The 26296-nt window shown below is 41.5% G+C and overlaps 1 protein-coding gene across 1 annotated transcript in view; it reads right to left on the bottom strand.

The window, feature by feature from the left end:
* Positions 1–245: 245 nt before the first annotated feature.
* AGPAT5 (1-acylglycerol-3-phosphate O-acyltransferase 5) overlaps positions 246–26296 on the bottom strand; it is a 138138-nt gene continuing 112087 nt past the window's right edge. Inside the window, exons 7-8 of the mRNA XM_065400398.1 lie at positions 2247–2370; positions 246–752 (exon numbers count right to left, since the gene is read on the bottom strand). Of these exons, the coding sequence (XP_065256470.1) occupies positions 527–752; positions 2247–2370 (350 nt within the window). The 3' untranslated portion in view covers positions 246–526. The remainder of the gene's footprint in view (positions 753–2246; positions 2371–26296) is intronic.

The following is a 26296-nucleotide window of genomic DNA, read 5'->3' as shown; positions in this document are numbered from 1 at the left end:
CTTGATCAGCTTCTGAGGAACATATTTAGATAAAACTGAAAAGCAAGATACTGAAGAACATTAGCTTTGCTGTTAGCTGTAATGCAGCTAGGATAGATATAACTGAGTTGCTGCAATGAATTGAAAAGTAACAAAAACTAAACATGAATAATAGTAGTAGAAGAATATATATATCCCCTAAATTAATGTTAGTAAATACATTCACTGGTCCACTTAAGTTATGTATCTATAAAGACATACTTCTACTAATCTTCAGCAGATACAGATGGATGTTCATTCATGGGGAAAGCAATGTGTAATAAAACTCAGTTTATCTGTCATTTTTACAGCAAAATCAGTAGCAAATTTGTAAAACTAAGTATATTTTCCCCAGACCAACCACACAGAGGTGTAAGTCAGAAATTCCAATTTATCCAATGTTCAATCAATAAGGCTTTATTTACATTTCTTTATAAATTCAGGAAAAAGTTTGGTGCAATGTGCAAGACAAGAGAGCACATTTCTCTCATTGGAGACTAGCATCTACTTATGCTTTAACACTAACCCAAAGGTAGCCAATTAAAGTCCCATATATCCATGTTTTTACATAAAGTTTCCTTCCAGATTCTGTCAGAAGCATACTAGCAGTCAGGCCACCTAGAAACAGCAAGGATGGTAAAGTTTTCTTGAGACTTAGTTTGGAATGAACACATTTCCCTGGGAACTTGTTTCTTCTTTTAGAATCCTTTGCATCATAAAACTCTATTAGTAACCTGTGAGAGACAAATTCATGTGTTAGTTCATGTTTAACGCAGTTTTCTTTCATCTAATAATTTTATATCTTATCCTCTATTACCTATCAAATACTTATTTAGCAGTGCGTATAGCAACAGTTTTGTAACAACAGACAACATGCTATAGGTATATTGACAATCAAACAAACTTATGCTCTGTACCTGGGTGCTCAAACTTAATCCCTTAAAACAACACAAATGATTTTTCCTGTCATACAATTCTTTTCAATGTATATTACTGTGTCTACATTTATATTTACTCAGCACCTAGCAAAACAAGTCCCCAATCCTGTAAAATAAAATAATATTTTATTGTCAATAATTCATAACAAAAGCAACTCTGTGAACAAAAGGAAAGGTGTCTGCATGTAACAAAACAGGGAAGATAATGAAGTCTCAGGAGACTCAAAGGATTTTGGAAATAAACACGAACATTTTATTCTTACATGTTGAAGTCAAAATGTCTACAGTGGCTTTATTGGCTCAGCAACAAAAACAGTTTCCTACTACTGTTTTTGGAGAGTAATATTTTAGCATGTAACTAAATTCTGAAAATACTGAATGTTTCATATCTCTAAAATGCACATGCCAAGCAGTAATGTATCTAGGTAGGAAGGATGATCTAGCGAACAGGGCACTGAACTGGGCCTAGAGACCTCCATTCAGTTCCTGGCTCCACACACTTCCTGTGTAACCCTGCAGAAGTCACTTCTTCTGCCTGTGACTCAGTTCTGTATCTGCACAATAGGGATAACAGTACTTTCCTACCTCACAGGAGTGTGGTGAAGAGAAAATTTATTAATGGTTGTGAGATGCTCAGATACTATGGTGATGAGGGCCATATATATATGCCTAGATCTATAGTTGCCTTCCACATGGGCTCAAAGCTCAAATTCATCTATTCATTGACCTCAATGAAGTTACACCAGGGACAATTATAGCCTTGTGAGTTTGAAATGGTATATATTCCTACAGAACCCATTGAGTCACAAGTGGCAGCCTTTCACTTATAGGATGTATGCCGGTATACAGAAGGTTAGGAACTCACTAGATGAATTAGTTATCACCTATTTATATCTAGGAGCAGCTGCCAACAGAGGAAACTCTGGCAGGCCAGTTCCTGCTGAACTATGCTGCATGGGAACAAGAGAGAATTGGAGGGGAATCTGAGCTGATGTGGAGGCACAGACCACTGTAAGTATGCCAGACTCTCATGTGGATCCACTGTGTGTACGCGCCCCCATAGGACATTCCAATGTGGGAAACACCATCTACCCCCATCAATGGAACAATTTGGGGGAAACTGGGTCCCCCAGCAGACCCCTACCATGGGGTTCTTAGCAGAGTGGGTGAGCTGGTCCATGGAAATGTTTAGGAGGTCTAAGACTGTTCATTGTGTTAATACTAAAAATAAGTTACTTTGAAGCATATCAAATCTTAAGTCTCAGCTGTGACATGACTATTGCTACTCACTTATCCTTTATTTCAAAGCGTTCATGAAGCCATCTTCTCATATACATCTGTTCTTCTGGAATATCTTTCAGTTCGATCCGATCAAGGTAAATATGAACTTTTGGGCATTCCTTACACAGAAACTCTAACAAACAAAAAAACCACAACCAAGTCTTGTAAGTACTTTTTACATGGTAGAAAAAACATTCTCCAAATAAATACAAAATAATAAAGATAGATATAGAGCAAAATGTTCAAAATATCTAAGTGACTTTGGAACTTAAGTACCATTTTCAAAAGCAGCTAAGTCACTGGGGGAATTTAGGCTTCTAAGTGACCCAGGTGCTTCTGAAAATTTTATCCATTATCTTATCCAGTGTGGAAAACCCTCCAACAATCCATCAACCCAATTGTATAACATGGAGAAAGTTCCTTCCAAATCCCAGTAGTAATCAGCTGATGTTCTGTATTGCGAGATTTGATTACCTCTGTTTCAGCATATTTTATTACATGTTATTGGTCATAAAATTATCCAGCCTATGATTTTTAGATTTTGGTTTAAACTGTTTAAGATCTAATACCCATTTCTTGTCCCTTTTAAAATCAAAAGTTACAGATTTAAAAAAAAAAAAAAAATAGCTCCTAGCTTGAAATATTGTATAACAAAATTCAAACTACTGTACTGTAACTTCCCTGGACATCTCTAAGAGGATGTGGGTTAGAATCAAAATAACCGATAATTTAAGTGTGTAATAACTAAAAAACAAATGCAGTCCTCAAAACATACACTTCTTCTGTCTTCTGTTAATTGCCAATAGTCACTGGGTTTGAGTGGGATTACATACTTTTACATTGTATAATGCTACTGATTTCAATATCAAGTCATTCCTGATAGAACAGCGTAAAGTGAGTGAAAATTCCAACCTATTCTTAGTTGGAATGGACTGTGTAGGATTGATAGTATCTTTTACTCCCAGATCAGGTATTTCATTTACTTAACGTACACTGAATGAAAATACTTCAATAAGATTCTGGGGAAATAGCCTGAATGGCTTGTTATGCATCCTAAATCAATAAATTACAGCCTAATGTCAGAACACAGTAATCATAGTTTGTTAAAGGAAAGTGAACTACACAGGACTTGGGTAATTTTTCCCTTTAGTTAATGTGGCTGTCTGAGATATATAAAGGACTCTTTTATACCGGCATCACCCGAGTCAAGTTGTAGGTGATGCCAGTTGTAGGTGATGTTAGTTGTAGGCGGTGAATCTTGGCTTCTCTGTGTTCTTGATAGAGAACAGGGTATACTTATGTTTTTGTCTGATAATCAATATCATCTCAATGATGGTAAACTTGTTTTAAAATATGGTCACCTGGAGTTATTTCACCCCCGCTGCTTAGGAGACAGATCCTCTGACACCTCTTTACTTTTCTGTTTTTATAGAGAGCATTATATTGCTTGATTGTTGCTTCTCATCTTTTTTTTTCACCTCATATTTATGCTTAGAGCAGTTCACTACGCAAATACAAAGCCAATTATGAATAGAACTCTATATTTTCTGAACAGCCTAGTGGAAGCTATTACCTCAACTAAACTGTTTAAATTGTTAGATACTAACGGATCTTACATCCTGTATTGGATTTTTTGTTGATATCACTTTGTGTTCATGAATAATGATGAAAATGTAAGTTTAAAAGGTAGTAACCATGGTGTCCCACCAACAGAAACCCTTAACACACCTTTTCATCCCGATGCTGCATTTTTGGGGAAGGTGGCAGTACCTCAACATTTGGACAATGTTAAACTTGAAAAGGGTCCAAAAATGCCTTTATATATTATAGACAGACAACAGATGGAAAACAGATGGCCACGGTGCATATAATAAGTGGCTGTAATTTTACTTTGTGAACAGTGTAGCCATGCAAGATATGGGGTATGTGGAGGTATAGTTAAAACTTGGGCAAAGAGTCAGAGGCATATGCACCACATCATAGCCTGTCACAGCTGAAACCCATCTTTATTCTTGCACGACCACACCAGTATCTATTATGTGGTACCATGCTGCAAAAACTATACTTGCCAGATCTTAGTATTCCCTGACTTTTTTTTTTTTTTAAATGTGGGGATGGGGAGGGTGGACAATGAAACCACACATGACATCTTGATGTGGGAATATGAGATACAGGACAAAATTTTTAGAAGGTGGCACAGACTGTCTCTTTAGAGGAAAACAGTTTCTAAGTATTTCAATTTTCACACATTTAAGATTCTGAAATACTTTAACAAAACAAATGAGAGATCCATATCTTAGATTCTAATCCTGAAACTAATGGAGTGGGGATGCCTAAGAGTGCACAATTAATATTTTAAAACCAAAGGGGCTTTATCTGTGTCTCAATAAATGCTAATAACTAACTTTCATTAAGGAACAACTCATCCTCTGGGCAAGGGAGAGAAGCCTTAACATGGAACTTTCTAAAATATGCAAAAATGGATTATAGGAAACAAATGGTCATATCAAGTCTTTTTTCAACTTGATTTTATGCAGCATTTTACCATATATACCAGAATTTCTCAAACTCAGGTCCCCAGACCCCTTGGGGTCCCCGAGGGTACTCCAGGGGGTCTGCGGTCCCCGCTGATCAACGCCTCCCCATCCCCCCCATCTCCTGGGGGCTACTGAAGCCAAACCGGGAGATTTTAGGTGCTAAACGTCTGGCAGCGCAGAGGGGCTAAGGCAGGCTTCCTATCTGCCCTGGCTCCGTGCTGCTCCCGGAAGCGGCCGGCACATTCCTATGGCCTCTGGGGATGGGGAGGCACCAGGGGGTCTCTGCACACTGCCCCCTCCCCAAGCGCCGACTCCACAGCTCCCATTGGCCAGGAACTGCAGCCAATGGGAACTACGGGGGTGGTGCCTGTGGGCGGGGAGCAGAGACTCCCTGGTCCCCTCCGCCTAGGAGCCGCTGCCAGAGATATGTGCCGGTCACTTTCCAGAGCTGCCCGAGGTAAGCGCCACCCGGCTGGAGCCCGCACCCTGAACCCCCTGCTGTACCCCAACCCCCTGCCCCAGCCCTGAGCCCGCACCGCATCCCACACCCAAACTCCCTCCCAGAGCCCACACCCAAACTCTCTCCCAGAGCCCACACCCTGCACTTCCTCCCACACCCAAACTCCCTCACAGAGCCCACACCCTGCACCTCCTCCCACACCCAATTCCCTCCCAGAGCCCGCACCCCGCACCTCCTACTGCACCCCGATCCCCTACCCCATTCTGGCGAAAGTGAGTGAGGGTGGGGGAGAGTGAGTGATGGAGGGAGGGGGGATGTAGTGAGAGGGGGTGGGAAGAGCTGGGGCGGGGGTGTGGCCTGAGCAGGGGGGCTGGTGGGTCCCTGAAAAATTTTACTTCAAAATGGGGGTTCTTGTGTTGCTAACGTTTGAGAACCGCCGCTATATACAAATGTATCCATTTACCTTTAAAAGATATTAAAAATATTGTTCTGGAGTATGGTGGAACTTTTACAGTGTACATTTATCATTTCAAGTTTTATTTTATGATTTTATTCTATAAAGGAACAAATAGCTCTTCCCTGACATTTATTTATAAACAATTAAGTAAAAACAAACAAAACCCCAACCAGTCTAAAATAGCATTTCAAAACCATTGATAACAGCCATATGGCATTTTTACAACTATTATCAAACTCTGTAGAAGAATATTGATTAGCTCCCAATGTCATTGTAAAATAGCAAAGGACTATATTACCCCATTACTGTACTGATAACAAAAGGGAACAGAACATATGTAGCTCAATAGAAGCAAACAGAAAAAATGTTTCAAAGTTTCTGCAGTTTTATCCATACAGCTAAACAAAGGGGGATTTGATTCCTCATGATTTGCTGCTCAAAAACAATGTGATTTTTTAATCAAACCTAAAAAGAAACTGTTCTTTCCTGGCAAAGAAATTCCATATATCTGAGCACTGATGCTGCCTCTCCCCAGCAAGTGCCAATGCATGTGTCCTAAACCTTCCTACCCATCAAGGTTTCCTCACTATGTAAACCTAATCCCTTCACTCATATCTGCATCAAACTCACCCTTGCAGCTGGATGGCCAGATTGGCCTGCATCCAAGGCTGCTGTGCTACTTTCTTATCTGTCGCTACAAGTGTTAAAAGATCCTTTCCCTCCCCACCCCAATCCCCTTGCTCTCAGCCCCAGGACCATTTTTAAACTGCCCTCCAGTACATCTATACAAAATGCTCAAATGTAAACAATCATGCCAGCTACTTGAGCTATTTTTATTATGCTATTCATTTTAGGCTTTAATGTGACTAATCCATTTTTTTATTTTTTAGACATACAATGTCACTGCAACCACTTAAGTACACCAGTGGATAAGAACAATTTATTGAGCTGTCGCTTTTGAGAAGAAACAGATGGATTTTATCACTATAACCTCCAGAAATTTGTGGTAGTCCCATGACCCTTAATTTCACATCAGTTTAACTCCCAAAAGGCTTTTGTAATTAAGCTAAGAAACCTTATTGTAGCAATTTATTATGCACAAATTAAATTCAACTTTAGGGCTGTTGGCCCTAAAAACCAACATTTGACAGGCTTTGCAAATCTCGGATATCACCAGAATTTGTTACAATAAACAGGAGGAACAAACAAGTCTGAACTTTTCTGCAAAAGATACAACATAATTGAGAATCATGCACTGTATCAAACTTTTGATTAGGGACAACTTTAGTTATGATCATAAATCAAGAACCAAGTATAATATGTGTTAAATGAACATTAATAATTCACATGGGACCAAAGTGTACTGACTCTCATATGGGAGATAACTTGCTAATAAAAGCTTTCAGTCTTACAAAATGATTTAGCAGCAACTTAAGATCTAAAAGCACAAAACTTTTATAATGATACTAATGACCAATCAAAGCAAGAGGAAGGAAAATATGGCAATTTACTATGTTTTAAGGGCAAGAATGTTAAATTCATTAGTACACAGTGAAATTCCAAGCCCAGTATACAAGAACGAATTCATGGTAACATAGCACACAGAGTTATAATGTATTATTTGGATTCTTAAAAACGTCATTGATAGTCTCCAAGGGACAATCAGATTCCAAATGCATTTCAGTCTTAAACAAATATCTAGTCAATGGTATTTCACTAGCTAGGCCTCCAGTAAAATTCCACCACTTTTTATATATTAATACCATATTTTCAAAATAGATTAACATTTTCAGTCTTCTGTATCGAGGAAGGCAAAGACGAGTCCATAAAAGATGAACTGCAAAGCAAAAACCAAACACTGCCCGAAACACAAAAACACTGTTTATATAAATATAAAACTTCCACTGAATGATGTATATGAAAAGCCTCAAACTCTTCTCTCCCCAGAAATTAGTTTTTTGTGGAATCATTCTGTCACAGATGGATTCCAAATAACTGTGTTTATTGACTATGTACAAATATACACAACCTAGCTACCTATGTACACTGCTGCTGTGAGTGGGTTCTGGTGGCTTCTGCAATAGAAGACTGGGAGACCTGTAGTAGGTCACCCAAACTATTTAAAGAAATATTACCCAATTTCTATACACTATATAGTCTTCCCCCCTTTGCATGAAAGGACATACAAAATATTATAAATGTATTACTTTATAAAGTACTAATACATATGCTACAAATTAAGTTTGAGAGGTGGTTAAAGACTTCTTTCTAAATAATGTCTCATAGGCATAGCAACAGTTTCTGAAAGTGCCTGCACTTTCTGGAATAGCTGTATCAACAGCATCTTCCTGTTCTGAAGTGTTAGGGTCGTTTGTAGAAGAAACAGGGACACGAGGCTCACTGGCACTATCACAAGTCACTGTCTGTAGCTGTACTGAAGGCTCAGTATTTTCAATAGGCATCACAGGTGTAGAATATCCTGTTGAACTTGTGCTCAAAAACTGGTTTATGTGTCCTTTCCATTACATATTTGGTGCTACTTCTACCCAATAAGACAGGGGACTCGTCTGTGATGTAATCACACTAGGCTTCCATGAATTCTTGGAAATTGCTAAGATTTTTTCCTCCTGCATGAAGGTGCGCAGTGGGACTATTTGTGGCCATTGGATCACACTGTTTCTTTCAAATGTCCTTCTGTAGATCAGGTTTTAACAAGTCTAGGTTAGATTTTAAATTCTGACCCATAAACATTGTTGGTCCCTGATTTGTAGTAGCATGTACTGAATTCCTATAGGCCAATGGAAAATCTACAAACCTGTTTGCAAGCTACCTTTATCCAGGATTGTAGCATGAATCACTTGCTTGAGTATCTGAATAAATCTTTCCACTGATCCCTTTGTGGCAGGATGGTAAAAATATAATGTGACATGTGACAGGTTCAGTCACAGAGACCCCCTTGGGACTGCCACCTGATGTGTTGGAATTACCTTTGAGCCCGTTTTCCTTGCCAGCTTGGGACTTCAGAACCCTGCCTTGCTGAGCCAGACACACTAGCCTGCTGTAACACAGACCCAGGTCTGGTCCATGCCCCCAAAGCTGAAGACGTTAACCAAAAACTGCTCAGCAGGTCACCTATCTCCAACACCGGACACCCAGTTCCCAATGGGATCCAAACCCCAAATAAATCCGTTTTACTCTGTATAAAGCTTATACTGGGTTCCAATAAGCTTCTTTCACAGACTAGACTCCTTCCTAGTCTGGGCCCAGTCCTTCCCCCCAGTACAGTCCTTGTTAGTTCCAACAGCCTCTGTTTTCCACCTAAGATGTTTTTCTCATGACTGCAGCCCCCTTTGTTCTGTTCCACTCCCTTTTATAGCTTTGGCACAAGGTGGGAATCTTTTGTTTCTCTGGGTCCCCACCCCTCCTTCTAAATGGAAAAGTACCAGATGTAAGATGGATTCCAGTATCATGTGACATGGTCATATGTTCTGTGAGACCTCATTCTTCATTACCCTCATTCTTCATTACCCACATTTACAATCAATTGTCCTAGTCAATGGGAGCCATCAAGATTCTAAACCACCATTAATGGCCCACACTTTGCATATTTACAATAGGATCTCAGAGTTATACTTCATATTTCTAGCTTCAGATACAAGAATGATACATACATACAAATAGGAGGAATATATTCAGTAGGTTATAACCTTTGTTATGATACCTTACAAGAGACCTTTTGCAGAAAGCATATTCCAGTTACATCATATTCACACTCATAAGCATATTTCCATAAAACATATGCAGTGCAACGTCAACATGTTTGATACCATTTCTTCAGACAAACAACTGGAACTCTTTGTATGTGAACTGAGCTCCATTGTCACTTACAGTCTGTTCAGGAATTCCTGTCCTTGAAAACTAAAGTTTTAACACTTCCACTGAACTAGCTCAATTCATACAGAATACTCCAGGCAATTTAAAATGAGCATCTATTGCAACCAAACACATATGTCCCATAAATGGTTCAAACAATCTGTAAGGACTTGTTGCCACAAGGTAGTTGGACACTCCAAAGGATGCAATGGAGCATGTACTGAGTTTGCTGACAACCCTGACACTGTTTTGCCATTTTCACTATTTGTCTATCAATCCCAGGCTAGCACACAAAACTCCTGGCCAGGACGTTCACTTTTGCAATTCCCAAATGTCCTTTGGGTAATTCTTGTAGTTTGAGAGACTTTGGCTAAATAGGAATAACCACTCTAGTGTCACATATTATGCAATCTTTTCAAGCTAAGAAAACTGGACACAGTTATTTGTGTGCCTGAGTCCATCCACTCATTGTAACATCATGAACTTTAGCCAGCACTGGATCATTTTGAATTTCACATTGTATCATGGCATTTGTTACTGGCAAGGGCTCAATTTGTGCCATATAGAACATATTTACTCTCTGTGCCTCCACTTCATTATCCTTTCCTGCCACTTCTAATGGCAGATGTGATAAACAATCTGCATTACCATGTTGGCTGGTACCATTGAACTTAATATTGGAACAGTGAGCACCCAAGAATGTTGCCCATTTCTGTCACTGTGCTGCAGTGATTGCCTGTACTCCTTTTCTAAAAACTGAAAATAGCAGTTGATGATCTGTAACAAAAGTATATAGTTTCCTATAGAGATACTGGTGAAACTTTTTAACTCCCTAGACTAAACTCAGCCCTTCTCTATCAATTTGAGCATTGTTACATTCTGCTGAGGTAAGAGATCTAGAAGCAAAGACAATAGGCTTTTTCAGTATGATCTTCTATTACACATGAAATTACTGCTCCTATTCCATACAAGGAAGTGTCACAAGCTAAATTAATAGAAAATATGCCTTTAAGTGAGTAGAAACCATTTCAAATTATATGAGCTTCTTGGCTTCATCAAAAGCCTTGTTACACTGTAGGGACCAAAGCTATTTCTGTCCAATTCATTCAGGAGATGTAACACTAAGAACATAAGAACATAAGAAAGGCCGTACTGGGTCAGACCAAAGGTCCATCTAGCCCAGTATCTGTCTACCGACAGTGGCCAATGCCAGGTGCCCCAGAGGGAGTGAACCTAACAGGCAATGATCAAGTGATCTCTCTCCTGCCATCCATCTCCATCCTCTGACGAACAGAGGCTAGGGACACCATTCTTACCCATCCTGGCTAATAGCCATTTATGGACTTAGCCACCATGAATTTATCCAGTCCCCTTTTAAACATTGTTATAGTCCTAGCCTTCACAACCTCCTCAGGTAAGGAGTTCCACAAGGTGACTGTGCGCTGCGTGAAGAAGAACTTCCTTTTATTTGTTTTAAACCTGCTGCCTATTAATTTCTTTTGGTGACCCCTAGTTCTTGTATTATGGGAATAAGTAAATAACTTTTCCTTATCCACTTTCTCAACATCACTCATGATTTTATATACCTCTATCATGTCCCCCCTTAGTCTTCTCTTTTCCAAACTGAAGAGTCCTAGCCTCTTTAATCTTTCCTCATATGGGACCCTCTCTAAACCCTTAATCATTTTAGTTGCTCTTTTCTGAACCTTTTCTAGTGCTAGAATATCTTTTTTGAGGTGAGGAGACCACATCTGTACACAGTATTCGAGATGTGGGCGAACCATGGATTTATATAAGGGCAATAATATATTCTCAGTCTTATTCTCTATCCCCTTTTTAATGATTCCTAACATCCTGTTTGCTTTTTTGACCGCCTCTGCACACTGCGTGGACATCTTTAGAGAACTATCCACGATGACGCCAAGATCTTTTTCCTGACTCGTTGTAGCTAAATTAGCCCCCATCATGTTGTATGTATAGTTGGGGTTATTTTTTCCAATGTGCATTACTTTACATTTATCCACATTAAATTTCATTTGCCATTTTGTTGCCCAATCACTTAGTTTTGTGAGATCTTTTTGAAGTTCTTCACAATCTGCTTTGGTCTTAACTATCTTGAGTAGTTTAGTATCATCTGCAAACTTTGCCACCTCACTGTTTACCCCTTTCTCCAGATCATTTATGAATAAATTGAATAGGATAGGTCCTAGGACTGACCCTTGGGGAACACCACTAGTTACCCCTCTCCATTCTGAGAATTTACCATTAATTCCTACCCTTTGTTCCCTGTCCTTTAACCAGTTCTCAATCCATGAAAGGACCTTCCCTTTTATCCCATGACAGCTTAATTTACGTAAGAGCCTTTGGTGAGGGACCTTGTCAAAGGCTTTCTGGAAATCTAAGTACACTATGTCCACCGGATCCCCCTTGTCCACATGTTTGTTGACCCCTTCAAAGAACTCTAATAGATTAGTAAGACACGATTTCCCTTTACAGAAACCATGTTGACTATTGCTCAAGAGTTTATGTTTTTCTATGTGTCTGACAATTTTGTTCTTTACTATTGTTTCAACTAATTTGCCCGGTACCGACGTTAGACTTACCGGTCTGTAATTGCCGGGATCACCCCTAGAGCCCTTTTTAAATATTGGCGTTACATTAGCTAACTTCCAGTCATTGGGTACCGAAGCCGATTTAAAGGACAGGTTACAAACCTTAGTTAATAGTTCCGCAACTTCACATTTGAGTTCTTTCAGAACTCTTGGGTGAATGCCATCTGGTCCCGGTGACTTGTTAATGTTGAGTTTATCAATTAATTCCAAAACCTCCTCTAGTGATACTTCAATCTGTGACAGTTCCTCAGATTTGTCACCTACAAAAGCCAGCTCAGGCTGCTTGCTGCATGAGGTAGGAACCTATGCTAATAACTGACCATCCTCAGAAAGAAGTGTGATAGACACATTTTGCATTACAGGTGCCTTAAGGATAGTTTCAACTTTTTCTTGGAATTTACAGAAACCATCTTTGTCAATGATGTGGCCACTACATGCTACTGAATCTTTGAAAAATTCACATTTTCTCTTAGTTGCTTCAAGACCATACTCAGCCAGCCTTGCGAGTACCTTTGGGAGGTTCTCAAAGTGGTATACAACACTAGATCCTGTGACCAGTTCATCATCCAAACAACACTGAGTACTCGGAACACCCTAATTCCTGATACGGGTCTTGCTACTAAAAAGTGGGTGCTGACTATTCCAAACACTACCCTGTTATATTGAAATAAGACCTTTTGTGTGTTAATTGTGAGGTACTTCTTCTCACTGTCTTCAATCCCCATTTTTAGATAGGCTCGGGCTAGATTGATCTTGGAGAACAGCATACCACCAGTTATTGAGGCAAACATATTCTCTATTCTAGGTAAAGAATACTGGGTTAATGGTAACCTTGAAATGCTCACAGATAAGGACAGCCCCATTCTTTTTCAGCATTGGCACAACAAAGGTGTTTCATTTGCTCCAGTTAACCTGTATACCTGGATGAGGATCATCACATCCTCAATGCCAATTGTTGCATCCTTGCTTTCAGTACAACATTAAGAATATGGGAAACCACACTGGCAAAGTTGGCATTCCACATAACCGTGTTTATTAACTACGTAAAACCAAAAGACCTAGGTACCTATGTTCACCGCTGCTCTGAGGGTTCTAATGGCTTCTGCAATTGAAGATAGAGGGCTACTAGAGAGCTCCCAAACTATTTAAAACACAATAACCAGTTCCTACCTATATACTACAATATCTATCAATATCAGATCCGGATTTCCCCTTTAACCTTGAAGGACTTTGGCAATGTTTGGAACACACTGAACATGACATCACAGGAGGTTGAAATCTGACTTGAAGCAGATTTTATTAATAGAAATAAAATTCAAAATGTATCCTTTTAGCAATAGAATATTGAAAGTTGTGGTATATAAGCCCTGCCTGTTATGGCGACAACTCATGTCAATAAAGCTCTTGTCCAAACTGCAAGTGTCATCCGTTAGTTATTTTATAATGTTTTTTACTTTGCAGTTCATACAATCAGTCTAGACTGAACCTTTAGACTCAAACCATTATTAATGGACTTGATTTGTAGAGTAAGACATACTATCTCACTGCTTTTTACGGTTTTATATCCAAAATTAGCAACCAATAAGTAAATCAAACATTAATTATGAGTGCCAGAGTATCTCTCAGATTCACATCTATAACCATCTTGAATCCAGTTGACAGAAAACCCTTTCACTGCTGGTTCTAGTGAAAAATGGTGACATTCCATTGCAATGTTGGCTGTTGAAAGGCAGCAACCTTGTACAGGGAAGTAGCATTGTGGGGAAGGGGACATTCTGTCTGACAATCCAGGGAACAATTACTTGATTAAAGATAAATCCATCATGAAATTGTTAATCTCTTAAAGCCAAAGAAAACAGGTAATTAGAAAATTCTAAATTACAGGATCTCTTCAGGAAATTACATGTTGATCGAGGTTCCCAAGACATATAGATCTAGAGATGGAGGCTGTCAAATAATTAGATTTTGCTATTCTAAAAAGGTAAGTGGTACACTATTAGCACAGGAGATCAGACAGTTGAAAGGGCTAATGCAAACTGTTTAGCTGAAACAAGACAATATTTGACAGAGAACAGTAGTATTTACAGGGCCTTGTTCACTGAATAAACCCCTTCCATTCTGTCAGATAGAGCGAAAATATACAGTAAATACTCTCCTCTAGTGTAGAGACACATTGTGAGAGATTTGAAGCTGCTCTGTAATAACATATGAATACTGTATGTTGGGCAGATTACTGGGATACTTACTGTGTGAATATACTGGTTTAGCTCAATAGAAGGCTGTTTGGAAAAAACAGGCAGGAAGGAAAAGAATAGCTCAAGATTGCCACCTCTTAACAAACATCATTCACGGACAATGCCAGAACCGTTAGCTTGATGTTTCTACCTCTCCTCCAGCAAACCTACAAAACTGATTCTGACCAGCTCCAGAAAAGGCCCAGGAACACAGAAGAACTCTGGCAAGGTTGAAAAGAGACACTCCCTGAAGACAGGGGCAGTTGTTATTCAGGGGAACCAGCCACACATAGGATCCTGTTGGGATGCCTAAAGAAGTCAGGCCTGCCTAGATTATCATCAGAGGATTATGAGCCTTTAGGTAAGACAGATGTGTGTAGACTATTGCTTTAAAATCCTTTTGTGTGGCTCCTACTGCAAAACAAAACATATTTGAGAAGGCTGTTTTGTATACCACTGGCCACAGACTACCAAAGGGAAAAACCACAGGTGTCCAAACTCAGTCAGACCTGCAGCATAATAATGGTTGATGCACAGGGTACCTTAGCCCAGGTCCTAATTAAGAGTGTGATACACCTCTACCCCGATATAACGCTGCCCTCGGGAGCCAAAATATCTTACCGCGTTATAGGTGAAACCGCATTATATCGAACTTGCTTTGATCTGCCGGAGTGCGCAGCCCCACCCCCTGGAGCACTGCTTTACTGCGTTATATCCGAATTCGTGTTATATCGGGTCGCATTATATCAGGGTAGAGGTGTAACTGCTAAATTCCACCCAAGACAGGTAAAGGTATGAGGCTTCACACCGGGGGGCGGAGGGGGGGGGGGGGCCAGGCGCGGGAGGTGAAGTGTGTGCACTCAGAGACCAGTAAGGAGTCAAAGGTGCAGCAGCTAGCTCCATAAACTGTGACAGACATCACACATGCCCAGAACAGCCTGATTTTTTCCATTAATCTGAATGGATTTTCTATAGAAAAGACTACCACAGGGTATATGCACACTCCAGAAATTGATATTATTGGGAAAGTATTTTATTAGATTATTTTCATATGACCAAATAGAAGCACATTATTCATTGTTAAACTGCTGAAAAACTTAGCATATGAATATTACCACAACACATTACTTTTGTTACGATCCTGACTGGCAAAAACTTAATGCATGTACCTAAATGTATGCATGTTAATAGTTCCATTTACATCAATGACATACATACAAGGATACCAGCATTTTCATTAACCACCAGGTTGCCGGAACTAATCTTTAACATATGGTTCTACCATTATGTCTCTATTCCTATATAGAATAAACACAGCATATTACCACTTAAGCTTTAATATTATCTTTTTACCTACCCCAGGTTAAAGCTCGGTTAATTTAAAAAAAATATTCTCCAATACCTCTCTCAGGGTAAAACTATGGTTTTTGTTTTTTAAAAAGTCATGTGATATGGTAAAATATAGCAAAACTGACATTCAAGCTAAACGTTTCTTAAATGAAAATTCCTCCCGCATCTTTCAAGGGGAAAGTTTACACCAGGAAATATGAGCATTATTTTTATTTTAGCTTGTACATATTCATGGGTTGTTCATGGCATCTAGTTATCCAGTCATATTTAAAAGCCAGCCACATACTCAGGTCAATTACTTTCTGCAGCACTGAATTCCACATGCCGACAATACGCAGCATCAAGAATAGTAGTGTCTTCTTTACTTCCCCTGCTCTAAATTCATTGTTCTTTGATTTTTGCTAAGTGTCCCTTTGCTCTTTTATATTAAGGGACAGGTTGAAGTGATGTGGCTTGATCATTTCTCACTATGAACATCATCATTCCAATTAGCTATTCAAGCCCCTCTCACTCTTCTCTTTAACAGGTTAATACGTCTAGTTTCAGATTCTTACATCGTATCTCTAGCTATCTCGATTACCTTTCTTTGGAGCTTAAGACATAAAAGGTGAAATAAAATTTGGACAGTGCTCCTGATGAGGATTATTTTCTATATCTCTGATTTCTTTTTATTGCCGCTGCACTCTGGCTAACCCACTATTACCTCCTCAATATGACTATTTCCTATCTGTTAGCCATTTCTTAATTCACAAGCTATTGACCATTAATCCATAGCAATTCAATCTTCATTAATCATCTTTTGAAGGTTTTAATCTAAATGCTTTTGAAAAATCCAGGAAATTATTCTCACTGGGTTACTTATCTACCATTTTATTAGATTGTACCAAAAATTTAAGGAATAAGAAAGGCATCATTTTCCTTCAAGGATGTCAAACTGGTTTAATCCTTTCCGGTTATATTGATCAAAATGCTGCAGTAACTATAAAACAAAACAAAACCTAACCTTTCAGACCATGTTGTCTGGAACTGCGATAGGGCTGTCAGTAATTCTCAGGATTTCCTTTGGCTCCTTTAACACAGAGTCTATCTATGTCACTTGCTATTTTTATTCAGTGTTTATCATTGTCAGACGCTAATACTTCACACTTTATTTAATCTAGAATCCCCAGATAAATACCATCTGCTTGTGTTAAAAACCCCAGGCAGAGTATATAAAGATGCAAATATGAATTTAGTGTTCATTGAAGTACCAATGACAACACTGGAGTCTAACAGAGATTATTAAAAATAAACAGGTAACTAGCAGTGCAAGCTTCCCCACACTGGTCCACCAAACTTTCTCATCCCTTACTAGGAGATACCAATTTTAGAGGTGTGGGAGAAGATAGTTTTGTGTAACCACCACTTGTTTGCACTAACTGCTCCAGGCAGTGATGTGATGTCCCCGAGAAACTTGATTGAGACCACTCACTCATGTCACAAGAGGCAATGAATAGCCAACAAATAGAAAGAACTTTCAGTCAGTGATTGGGGTTGGATGTGATGCAGTACGACAGAGGTAAGGAGCCCTGCACCAACTCTGCTATAGTTAAGATTAAAACCAGCTTTATGTTTAAAGCTCGACTCTTCTAAGTACTCTAAAATCTGCGTGGTTACTCAGATTGCCTTTAAATTTTGTGTGCCTCATGGGGGCATGGGGTTTGGTCAGTGATCCAAATTTGGGGCTATTTAAACAAGGAGTTCTCAAGACATAGCCCTGGAATCAAACAGCTTTTCTTAAAACTAACATGTTCTGGCAGCAAATTTTTGTGCAGATACATATCAAACCAGGGCTGACATAATCACACGAGGGTCTCAAGTGCTTGTGAGCGACTCCAATAGAGTGCATGCCATCCATTAGCCTTTAAAATATTATTAGCCAAAGAGTTTAGTTATTTAATTAGGCACTTCAACCTTTGCAATGTTTGGCGTTGCACCAAACAGATTACACTGAGCATACACAGACAGAGGAGCCAACGGGATTTAGTGCTGAAAGTTTCACATCAGCTGGATGGCTCAAGATAAGCAGTACTCCTGAAACTGGCACATCCAATGAGTGTCAGTTTGAGTACCACCTCAAGCAGAAGGCATATTGCTAAAAATCTGTCTCTGATGGGGTGTGTGTGGGTGTAATCAAAGTATTTTAGCAAAAAAAAATTAAACATGCAAATGCTTGCTGGAAGGGGAGGGGCATTTTATGGATGGGAGAATGGGAGCAACAGGGGTCAGGGGGGTTGTGCCTACCTCAATAGGAGGCGGGTGGAAAAGGTGAGGGACACGGGGAAGGGAGTGGCAGGAGGAGAATAGGGGCAGGGCTGCCTCACACCTACATTCTCGCCTTCTGAGTGTGGGGCAGGATCTGGGTGGGTCTGAGCCCCACTCACTACCTTTGTGTGTGCGCCAGGACCATCTAGGAGGGTCACAGCCCCTCTCCCTGCTGAGATATGAGGACCTTGCCTCTCTGGGGGTGTCTGAACCCCATTCCCTGTGCTCCTGTGTGTGTGTGCCAGGATCTGGGGGGTGGGGCCTAACCATTTATGTCCCCTTTCATGTGAGCCAGGTACTGGAGAGGACTTGACTTTCGGGGAGTGGGGGATGGGCTGAGCCGTTCTTCTCATCGTCCTTCCCTCCGAAGTGCTCTTTGATAACTGCCCTTCTGGGGATGTCTACTCCCATGTGTGTGTGCCAAGATCTGGGGACGCCCTGCCCCTCTGGGTGGGGAGTTACGAACAAGCATGCTTGGAGTATGCACCAAGAACACATTGCTGAGACTGGGGTGAGGAATAGAGGACAGGTATTCTTGGCACAATTTTTAAACTAAGGTCTGAGGGAAAGCTGACGGGGTGGAGGAGCACATGGTTCAGACAGAGACATCCCTTAGGGAAGGATTTATTAAAGGAGATACTCTATATCCTAGTAAAGAGGAGAGGACAGAAGTTGATAAAGTACAAGTAGGAACTGAAGAAAAATACTCAAATGAAAAAGAGTCCCATTCCATTACATCACATGAAGGCAGATAACTAAATATAGACAAATTTTATAAGTGCTTGTATACAAATGCTAGAAGTCTAAATACTAAGTTGGGTGAACTTGAGTGCATGGTATTAAATGAGGATACTGATATAATAGTCATCACAGAAACTTGGCAGAACAATGGGAACACTAATAACAGAGTACAAAATACACAGGAATGACAGAGTAGCTGGGAGTGACACTGTATGTTAAAGAAAGCATAGTCAAATATAGTACAAATCTTAAATGAATCAAAAGTACCATAGAACTCCTATGGATAGAAATTCCATGCCTGAAAAATAAGAATATAGCAGTAAGAATATACTATTGACCACCTGACCAGTATGAGGGCATTGACTGTGAAATGCTCAGGGAGATTAGCGAGGCTACAAAAAAGAAAACCCAATAATAGGGGCTTTCAACTATCCCCATACTGGGTACCCCTCACCTCGGGACAGGATGCACAGATAACATTTCTAGACACCATCTGACTGCTTCTTGGAGCAGCTAGTCCTGGGACCCTCAAGGGGAGAGGCAATTCTTGATTTAGTCTTAAGTGGTGCACAGGATGGGGTCCAAGAGATGACAATAGCTGAACCACTTGGCAATAGTGACCATAATGTAATTAAATGTAACATCCTTTGGGGGTGGGAGTGGGGAACACCAAAGAAACCCATCACAATAGTATTTAATTTCAAAAAGGGAAACTATACATAAATGCGGAAGCTAGTTAAATGGAAATTAAAAGGACCAGTCACAAGAGCAAAATGCCTGTAAGCTGCATAGAAACTATTTAAAAACACTATAATAGAGACGCAAATTAAATGTATTTCCCAAATAAAACAAAAAATAGTAAGAGGACCAAAAAATCCTACCATGGCTAAACAAGAGAGTAAAAGAGGTGATAAGAGGCAAAAAGCCATACTTTAAAAATTGGAAGTCAAATCGTAGTGAGGAAAATAGAAAGGAACAAAATCTGGCAAGTCAAGTGTAAAAGTATAAAACAGGCCAAAAAAGAATTTGAAGGGCTATTAACAAAAGACATAAAAACTAACAGCATTTTTTTTTTAAGTACATCTGAAGCAGGAAGTCTGTCAAACAATCAGTGGTGCCAGTAAACCAGGGGTTCCCAAACTTGGTTTGCGGCTTGTTCAGGGTAAGCCCCTGGTGGGTTGCAATACGCTTTGTTTACCTGAGCGTCCGCAGGTACGGCCGCTCGCAGCTCCCAGTGGCCGTGGTTTGCCATTCCCAGCCAATGGGAGCTGCAGGAAGTGGTGGCCCAGCCCGCGCCGCTTCCTGCAGCTCCCATTGGCTGAGAACGGCGAACTGTGGCCACTGGGAGCTGCGAGTGGCCATACCTGCGGACACTCAGGTAAACAAAGCGTCTTGTGGCCCGCCAGGGGCTTACCTTGAACAAGCCGCGAACCAAGTTTGGGAATCCCTGCAGTAGACAGTCAAGATGCTCTCAGAGCACTCTAGGAAGAAAAAGCTGCTGCAGAGAAGCTAAATGAATGCATCAGTTTTCACTGCAGAAGATGTGAGGGAGATTCCATACCTGAGCCATCTTTTTAGGTAACAAATCGGAGGAAGTGTCCCAGATTGAGATGTCAAGAGATAAGTTTTTGGAACAGATTGATAAATTAAACAGTAATAAGTCAACAGGACCAGATGGTATTCACCCAAGAATTCTGAAGGAACTCAAAGATGAAATTGCAGAACTACTAATTGTGGTATGTAACCTATCACTTAAGTCAGCCTCTGAAACAGCTGACTGGACAGTAGCTAATATAATTTCGATTTTTATAAAAAGCTCCAGAGGCAATCCTGGCAATTACAGGCTGGTAAGCCTAAATTCAGTACCAAGCAAATTAGTTGAAAGTAAAGAACAGAATTATTAGACACATAGATGAAAATGATAGGTTGGGGAAGAGTCAACACAGCTTTTGTAAAGGAAAATCATGCCTCACCAATCCATTAGAATTCTCTGAGGGAGTCAAAAAGCATGGGGACAAGGGTGATTCAGTGGCTATAGTGTACTTGGATTTCAGAAAACCATCAACAAGGTCCCACACCAAAAGTTCTTAAGTAAACTAAGTTGTCATGGGATAAGAGGGAAAGTCCTCTCCTGGATCAGTAACTGGTTAGGAAACAAAGGGTAGGAATAAATGGTCAGTTTTCACAGTGAAAAGAGGTAAATCGCAGGGTTCACCAAGGATCTGTACTGGAACCTGTGCTGTTCAACATGTTCATAAATGATCTGGAAAAGTGGGTGAACAGTGAGGTGGAAAAATTTGCAGATGCTACAAAATTATTCAAGATAGTTAAGTCCAAAGCTGACAGTGAAGAATTACAAAGGACTCTTATTTAAACTGGGTGACTGAGTGACAAAAGAGCAAATGAAATTCTATGTTGAAAAGTGCAAAGAACTGGGGGTCACCTGATGGAATTAATAGGCAGCAAGTTTAATACAAATAAAAAGAAATACAGTAACTCCTCACTGAACGTTGTAGTTGTGTTCCTGAAAAATGCTACTTTAAGCGAAACGATGTTAAGCGAATCCAATTTCCCCATAAGAATTAATGTAAATGGGGGGGTTAGGTTCCAGGGAAATTTTTTTCCGACAGACAAAAGACTATAATATATATACACACACATACAGTATAAGTTTGTAACAAACAATTTAATACTGTACACCGCAATGATGATTGTGAAGCTTGGTTGAGGTGGTGAAGTCAGAGAGTGGTATATTTCCCAGGGAATGCCTTACTACTAAATGATGAACTAGCACTTAGCTGAGCCCTCAAGGGTTAACACATTGTTGTTAATGTAGCCTCACACTCTACAAGGCAGCACAAATGGTGGGAGGAGAGACAGCATGGCAGAGAGAGACAGAGAGACACACTGTGTGTGTGAGAGATGCACGTTGCCCCTTTAAGTACCCTGACCGCACTCTAAGTACATTGCCTTTTAAAGTAGATTAGCAAGTTGAGACAGCAGCTGCTGCTAGCAAGCTCCCTCCGTCCTGTGATCCCTATCATGTCCCCCGCCCCCCCGTAGAGATAAGGTACAGATGCGGGGGGGGGTGTCAGGAGTGGGGGAGGGAAACACCCTGACATTAGCACCCCTCTTCCCCGCCCTCTCTGCACAGCAAGCAGGAGACTCCTGGGAGCAGCTCCAAGACAGAGGGCAGGAGCAGCATACAGCAGTGGGGGGAGGGACAGCTGAACTGCCAGCAATTGATAGCCTGCGGCTGCCTCACAGGGAACTTAGGGGAGCGGGGAGCTGATAGGGGGGCTGCCGGCCCTCCCTGGTTCCAAGCCCCCACCAGCTAGCTGCAACGGGCTGCTCTTCCTGCAAGCAGTGAACAAAGCAAGAGGCTGCCAAACAATGTTATAAGGGAGCATTGCGCAACTTTAAACGAGCATGTTCTCTAATTGATCAGCAACGTAACGAAACAACGTTAACCAGCACAACTTTAAGTGAGGAGTTACTGTACTTCTCCATAGAATGCATAGTCAACCTGTGGAACTTGTTGCCATGGGATGTTGTGAAGGCCAAAAGTATAATCGGGTTAAAAAAATAATTAGATAAGTTAATGGATGATAGGTACATCAACGGCTATTAGGGACGCAAACCCATGCTCCAGGTGTCCCTAAACTTCCAACTGCCGGAAGCTGAGACTGGATGACAGAGGATAACTCAGAATTGATTATAAAAAGTAATTTTCCCTTTGCTGATATTCACACCTTCTTGTCAACTGTTGGAAATGGCCAACATCCACCTTGATTGCATTGGCTCGTTAGCACTACAAAAGTAATTTTCCGTCTCTTGATATTCACCCCTTCTTGTCAACTGTTGAGAATAGGCCACTTCCACCTTAATTGAATTGTCTCATTAGCATTGACCCGCCACTTGGTAAGGCAACTCCCATCTTTTCATGTGCTGTATATATATACTGCTTACTGTATTTTTCGCTCCATGCATCTGATGAAGTGGGTTTTAGCCCACGAAAGCTTATAACCGAATAAATTTGTTACTCTCTAACGTGCCACAAGGACTCCTCGTTTTTTTTTTTCAGAATTGACTGTAAATTCTGTCAAATGGTCTGTAATTCCCTCTGAAGCATCTGTCACTGGCCACTGTCAGAGCCACGATACTGGGCTAGATCAGAGGTGGGCAAACTACAGCCCGGGGGCCACATCCGGTCCGTGGGACCCTCCTGCCTGGCCCTTGAGCTCCCGGCCGGGGAGGCTAGACCCTGGTCCTTCCCCTGCTGTTCCCCCTCCCCTGCAGCCTCAGTTCACTGCGCCGCTGGCGCAATGCTCTGGGCGGCGGGGCTGTGAGCTCTTGCCGGGCAGTGCAGCTGCAGAGCCGCTGCCTGACCCAGTGCTCTGTTCGGCGTGGTGGCGTGGCTGGCTCCAGCCGGGTGGCACGGCTGTAGTGCTGCCAGCCACCGGTGCTCCAGGCAGCGCAGTAAGGGGGCTGGGGGGGGGGGGGTTGGATAGAGGGCAAGGGAGTTTGGGGGAGTGGTCAGGGGCGGGGGTGTGGATAGGGGTCGGGGCGGTCAGAGGGTGGGTTGAATGGGGGCAAGGGTCCGAGGGGGCAGTCGGGAAGGAGGGGGGGTTGGATGGGGCGGCGGGGGGCAGTCGGGGCAGGGGTTCCAGGGGCCATCAGAGGAAGTAGGGGTGGCTGGAGTAGGGGTCCCGTGGGGGGGCCGTCAGGGAACGGGGGGGTTGGATGAGGCAGGAGTCCTGGGGGGGAAGGGGCATCAGGGGGCGGGGCTGGGCCACACCTGGCTGTTTCGGGAGGCACAGCCTCCCCTAACCGGCCCTCCATACTATTTCGGAAACCTGATGTGGCCCTCAGGCCAAAAAGTTTGCCCGCCCCTGGGCTAGATGGACTATTGGTCTGATCTAGTACAGTTGTTCTTAGGTTCTGTTTCTTTAGTCATTTACACTGCCAACATCTTGCTTGTCTGGAGAGGCGCTGTATTTTAACCACAGAGTACGTAGTGCCCACTTTACTTTATCTCTTATGACTAAGGCTGCGAGTTTGTCACAGAGATCACAGATTCCGTGACTTTCCGGGACCTCCGGGACTTCTGCAGCAGCTGGAGCGGCTGGCCCAGGGGCCCACCTGAGGACCTCGGGCAGCCCCTGGGCCAGCCGCACCAGCCACTGCTGGGTCAGTCTCGGGCCATCACATCCCCTCCCTCCCACCCCCGCAGCAGCAGGATTTTGGGTGCGTGTGGGAGGGGGCTCAGGGCTGGGGAGCGGGAGGGGGTGAGGGCTCTGGGTGGCACTTACCATGGGAGGCTCCCTGGAAGCGGCGACATGTCCTTCCCTCTCAGCTCCTAGCGCCGCACGCTGCCTCCGCCCGCAGGCACTGCCCCCGCAGCTCCCATTGGCCACGGTTCCCAGCCAATGGGAGCTGTGGAGCCAACGCTTGGGGTGAGGGCAGCGCACAGAGCTAGAAGCCGAGGGAGGGACATGTCACCGCTTCCAGGGAACTGCGAGGAGCTGGGTAGGAAACCTGCCAGCCCCACCAATCAACCCCCCCTCACCCAGCGGGGTCCCGGGCCACCCCCCTGAGCACCCCTGGCGTCCCTGAGCACCCGCAGCACCCCCTGGGCTGCCTCCCTCCCACAAGCACCCACAGCACCCCCAAGCCACACCTCCCCTCAAGATTTAGCCAGGGGTATATAGTACAAGTCATGGATAGGTCACAGGCCATGAATTTTTGTTTACTGCCCGTGACCTATCCATGACTTTAACTAAAAATACCCTTGACTAAAATGTAGCCTTACTCATGACTACCACTGAACACAAATTGTGAGCAAAGAATTAACCAAGTCCCTAGACACATATGGGTTCTGAGACAATGACAGGGGCTCGTGAAGAATTTTGTTTTACAGTTATGAAAGCATGTTGGATTTCTTGAGAAATATGTTTTAACTATATGGAAGTCAAATTTTATTCACATGGGAAATAATGCTTCAACATAATAAATCTATTGCCTTCAATTAGAGTTGTGCTTATCAAAAGTTTGTTTTCCATACAATAAATTCCAATCAAAGCTGCTAAATTGAAAAAGAAATGTCAACTTTATCTTCTTTTGAAAGTTAACATGATTGTGCTGCCATTTTGTTTTTGATGTGAATTACATTTTTTTTCTTTTTAATTTTGACATGAATATGTACATGTCATATATTGGATGTTCTATAATACTAATTTTAGGAGTTTTTCTGTATTGATTCCCAGTGCCCTCAAACCATGTTATATTAATTCTTGAACAAAACAGTTCTTAGGCTATTGCCTGGCAAATGGTAGAATGGTCTTTTCAGAACATATACTTTTCTTCTATTTTGTGGCTTGAGGGTTCAAGAGAATGACAAATATGACCATCTTCATAATTTTTCATATATCCTTACTCGGGCTGTCGATTAATCGCAGTTAACTCACGTGATTAACTAAAAAAAATTAATCACGACTGAAAAAATTAATTGCAATTAATCGCAGTTTTAATCGTACAGTTAATAGAATACGAATTGAAATGTATTAACTATCTTTGGATGTTTTTCTACATTTTCAAATATATTGATTTCAATTACAACACAGAATAAAATGTACACTGCTGATTTTAAATTATTATTTTGATTACAAATATTTGCACTATAAAAAGATAAACAAAAGAAATAGTATTTTTCAATTCACCTCATACAAGTACTGTAATGCAGTCTCTTTATCGTGACAGTGCAACTTACAAATGTAGATTTTTTTTGTTACATAACTGCACTCAACAACAAAAGAATGTAAAACTTGAGAGCCTACAAGTCCACTCAGTCCTACTTGTTGTTCAGCCAGTCATTCATACAAACAAGTTTGTTTACATTTGCAGGAGATAATGCTGCCAGCTTCTTATTTACAATGTCACCTGAAAGTGAGAACAGGCGTTCGCATGGCACTTTTGTAGCTGGCATTGAAAGGTATTTACGTGCCAGATATGCTAAACATTCGTATGCCCCTTTATGCTTCGGCCACCATTCCAGAGGAAATGCTTCCACGCTGATGATGCTCATTAAAAAAGTAATGCGTTAATTAAATTTTGACTGAACTACTAGGGGGAGAATAGTATGTCTCCTGCTCTGTTTTACTCGCATTCTGCCACATATTTCATATTATAGCAGTCTCAGATGATGACCCAGCACATGTTGTTCGTTTTAAGAACACTTTCACTGCAGGTCTGACAAAATGCAAAGAAAGTATCAGTGTGAGATTTCTAAAGATAGCTACAGCACTCGACCAAAGGTTTAAGAATCTGAAGTGCCTTCCAAAATCTGAGAGGGATGAGGTGTGGAGCATGTTTTCAGAAGCCTTAAAAGAGCAACACTCCAGTGTGGAAACTACGGAACCCGAAACCATCAAAAAAGAAAATCAACCTCTGCTGGTGGCATCTGACTCAGATGATGATGTTCCTGCTAGTGAA

The sequence above is a fragment of the Emys orbicularis genome, chromosome 3 (genome assembly GCF_028017835.1).
Source record: "Emys orbicularis isolate rEmyOrb1 chromosome 3, rEmyOrb1.hap1, whole genome shotgun sequence".
Lineage (NCBI taxonomy): Eukaryota > Metazoa > Chordata > Testudines > Emydidae > Emys > Emys orbicularis.
This window is presented reverse-complemented; position numbering and strand designations above follow the sequence as displayed.